This window comes from Indicator indicator, chromosome 2 (genome assembly GCF_027791375.1).
Source record: "Indicator indicator isolate 239-I01 chromosome 2, UM_Iind_1.1, whole genome shotgun sequence".
NCBI classification, from domain to species: domain Eukaryota; kingdom Metazoa; phylum Chordata; class Aves; order Piciformes; family Indicatoridae; genus Indicator; species Indicator indicator.
Genome location: NC_072011.1, coordinates 35,375,526 through 35,377,795, shown reverse-complemented (window position 1 = coordinate 35,377,795; position 2,270 = coordinate 35,375,526). Strand labels below are relative to the sequence as shown.

The following is a 2,270-nucleotide window of genomic DNA, read 5'->3' as shown; positions in this document are numbered from 1 at the left end:
TACATCGTCTTGCACGCAAAACATATCACCCTTTGGATAATTTATACCAAAAAAAGCAAAGAACAGAAATGACACTGCTAGGACAGACTAGAGAGGCAGGCTCACCAGCAGCACATTCCATATTCCCTTTAGCGCCCCGTTGTCGGCGGGGCGAAGAGAGCAAAGTGCACGAGGGAAGCCCTGACCACCCGGGAACCCCGCCGACCGCCCTTTGCCCTTCGCTGCACCGGGCACCGCACGCCTGGGTGGGGCCTGCGCCGGGTCCCATAAGAAGCGCGGGGCGGGGTAGCGGCGGCAGTCTCGGGAGCCTGGCGGAGGGAGGATGGAGGCGGCGCTGGCGCCGGCCAGGCCATTCAAGATGAGGAAGAGTTTCGGTAGGGGCGGCTGGTGCGCGGAGGGGCTGCGCCCCGGCAGGCTGCGCGCACGCATAACGTTTCTCCTTTCTCCCACGCAGCCACCCGGCTAGAAGAAGTAGCAGGAATCCGGGCGAAGTTTCCAACTAAAATCCCGGTAAAGCTCTGTTTTGTTGTCGGAGGCTATTCCTGCGATTTAAAACAGAAAGGCTTTCTGAATTGGAGAGGGAGAGGGGAGGAACCTGGATTTACTGAGTGTGACTCTAATTAAAACAGGTAATTGTTGAGAGATACCACAGAGAGAAGTATCTTCCTCTCTTGGACAAAACCAAGTTTCTTGTTCCCGAGGAGCTGACCATGACACAGTTCATAACCATTATCAGGTACGTAGTCAGCGCCTGTGGGTCTGTGCTGCACCGGGGCTTGCTGCTGTTTCTAATCAGGTGTTGTCCTATGCTGTGCTGGAACATCTCGCTATCTTTGGTGGGGAACAGGATAAAGGTGTTAATAACGGCTTTTACTCTTTCAAGTGTTTTTTCAGGGGCATTTGGGGAAAAAAATTAGGTCTATACTTTTCGGATTCATGAAGTCTTTCTTCCCCTAACTGTAGTGAGTAAAGACTACATCAAATTCCTGTTCTGCTTTCTTCCTGCTTGATGAACTTGCTACTGGGGCTGTGTGCTTCTGCTTTGCTTGCAGTTGTTACTGCCTTTCTCTCTTACTGTGCCTTGCTGAATTTGCTCCAGTTTAAAGCAGTTCTTAGGTGTGAGTGAGATGAAATGTACTTCTGCTACTGTGTATAAAAGAAACAGAGAAGAAGCCTCCCAAAGTATTTATCGATGTTCCCTGGCAAAGTAGGAAAGCTATGTATTTTTCAGCATGCCTTTTAAAGTATGGAAAAGATCTTTCTAGATGATAACTTCTGTAAAACATACTTTTTGCTCTTGGACAGCTTAGGTCCTGATCTTTGTATGTAATGTCTCTGGAAAGGACCCTTCTTTTGAAGGTGCTCACTTACTGAACAAAGTGAAAGAGACCATGCTGGAATGTTTTACTACAGCTGTACTGGAGAAGCTTTTGGTTTCTACTTATTACTTCCCCCCAGTAATTGGGAACTCAAAGCCTAGGCTCAGTAGCACTCATGGTCTAACAGTGCAAGCCTTTTCTCAGAGAACAAGCCTTTCAGTTTCCAATAACTTCCTGATGATGATGTTGAGCCCCATAATGACTTCACACAGCATTTCTTGAACCTAGTTTATGCAACTGCTCTGCTTAATGTGTTTCGTAGACTAAAATTGAAACCTTACTAAACTTGCTAATGCTTAATCCTCTATTTTTCATCCCTTCATTTAGAAGCAGGATGGCTCTAACTGCTACACAAGCTTTCTACCTGCTGGTGAACAACAAAAGCATAGCCAGTATGTCCTTGACAATGGCAGAAGTGTACAGGGACTACAAAGATGAAGATGGATTTGTGTATATGACATATGCTTCCCAGGAGATGTTTGGATGTTTTTCACCTACAGCTGAAGGGGAAACTATGGCACAACTTAAAACACTTCAGGTTGGGTCCGTGTGCTGCAGCAAAGCAATTTGAGTCATGCATGCAGCATGAACCTTAGAGATGCACCTGCCAATATGAGCTCTTGAGCTTTGTAGTGGAGAGCTGTGATCCCAAGCTGGCAGGACCAGCTTAAGGCAGAAATGGCAGTATGCTTTTCCTATATAATAATTTGGATGTATATTTTTATACTAAAAGACACTGTAAGATTTTTTTGGAACTGCACCTCCCTTTTTTTTGCAATATTAATCTTTTATGTAATTGATTTTTAGGGTTGTCTTGGAGCATAAGACTAAAAGTAAAATAAAGAATCCTTTAAGTATTGATTTGAATGTTAATCTGGGAAAAGGCTATAA

At 45.3% G+C, this 2,270-nt stretch overlaps 1 protein-coding gene across 1 annotated transcript; it reads left to right on the top strand.

The window, feature by feature from the left end:
* The first annotated feature begins 322 nt into the window (after nt 1-322).
* Nucleotides 323-1,950, top strand: MAP1LC3C (microtubule associated protein 1 light chain 3 gamma). Its single transcript, XM_054396881.1, has 4 exons — nt 323-374; nt 455-510; nt 630-736; nt 1,707-1,950. Exons 1-4 carry the CDS (start codon nt 323-325, stop codon nt 1,948-1,950), a joined length of 459 nt encoding a protein of 152 aa, XP_054252856.1.
* The last annotated feature ends 320 nt before the right edge of the window (nt 1,951-2,270 follow it).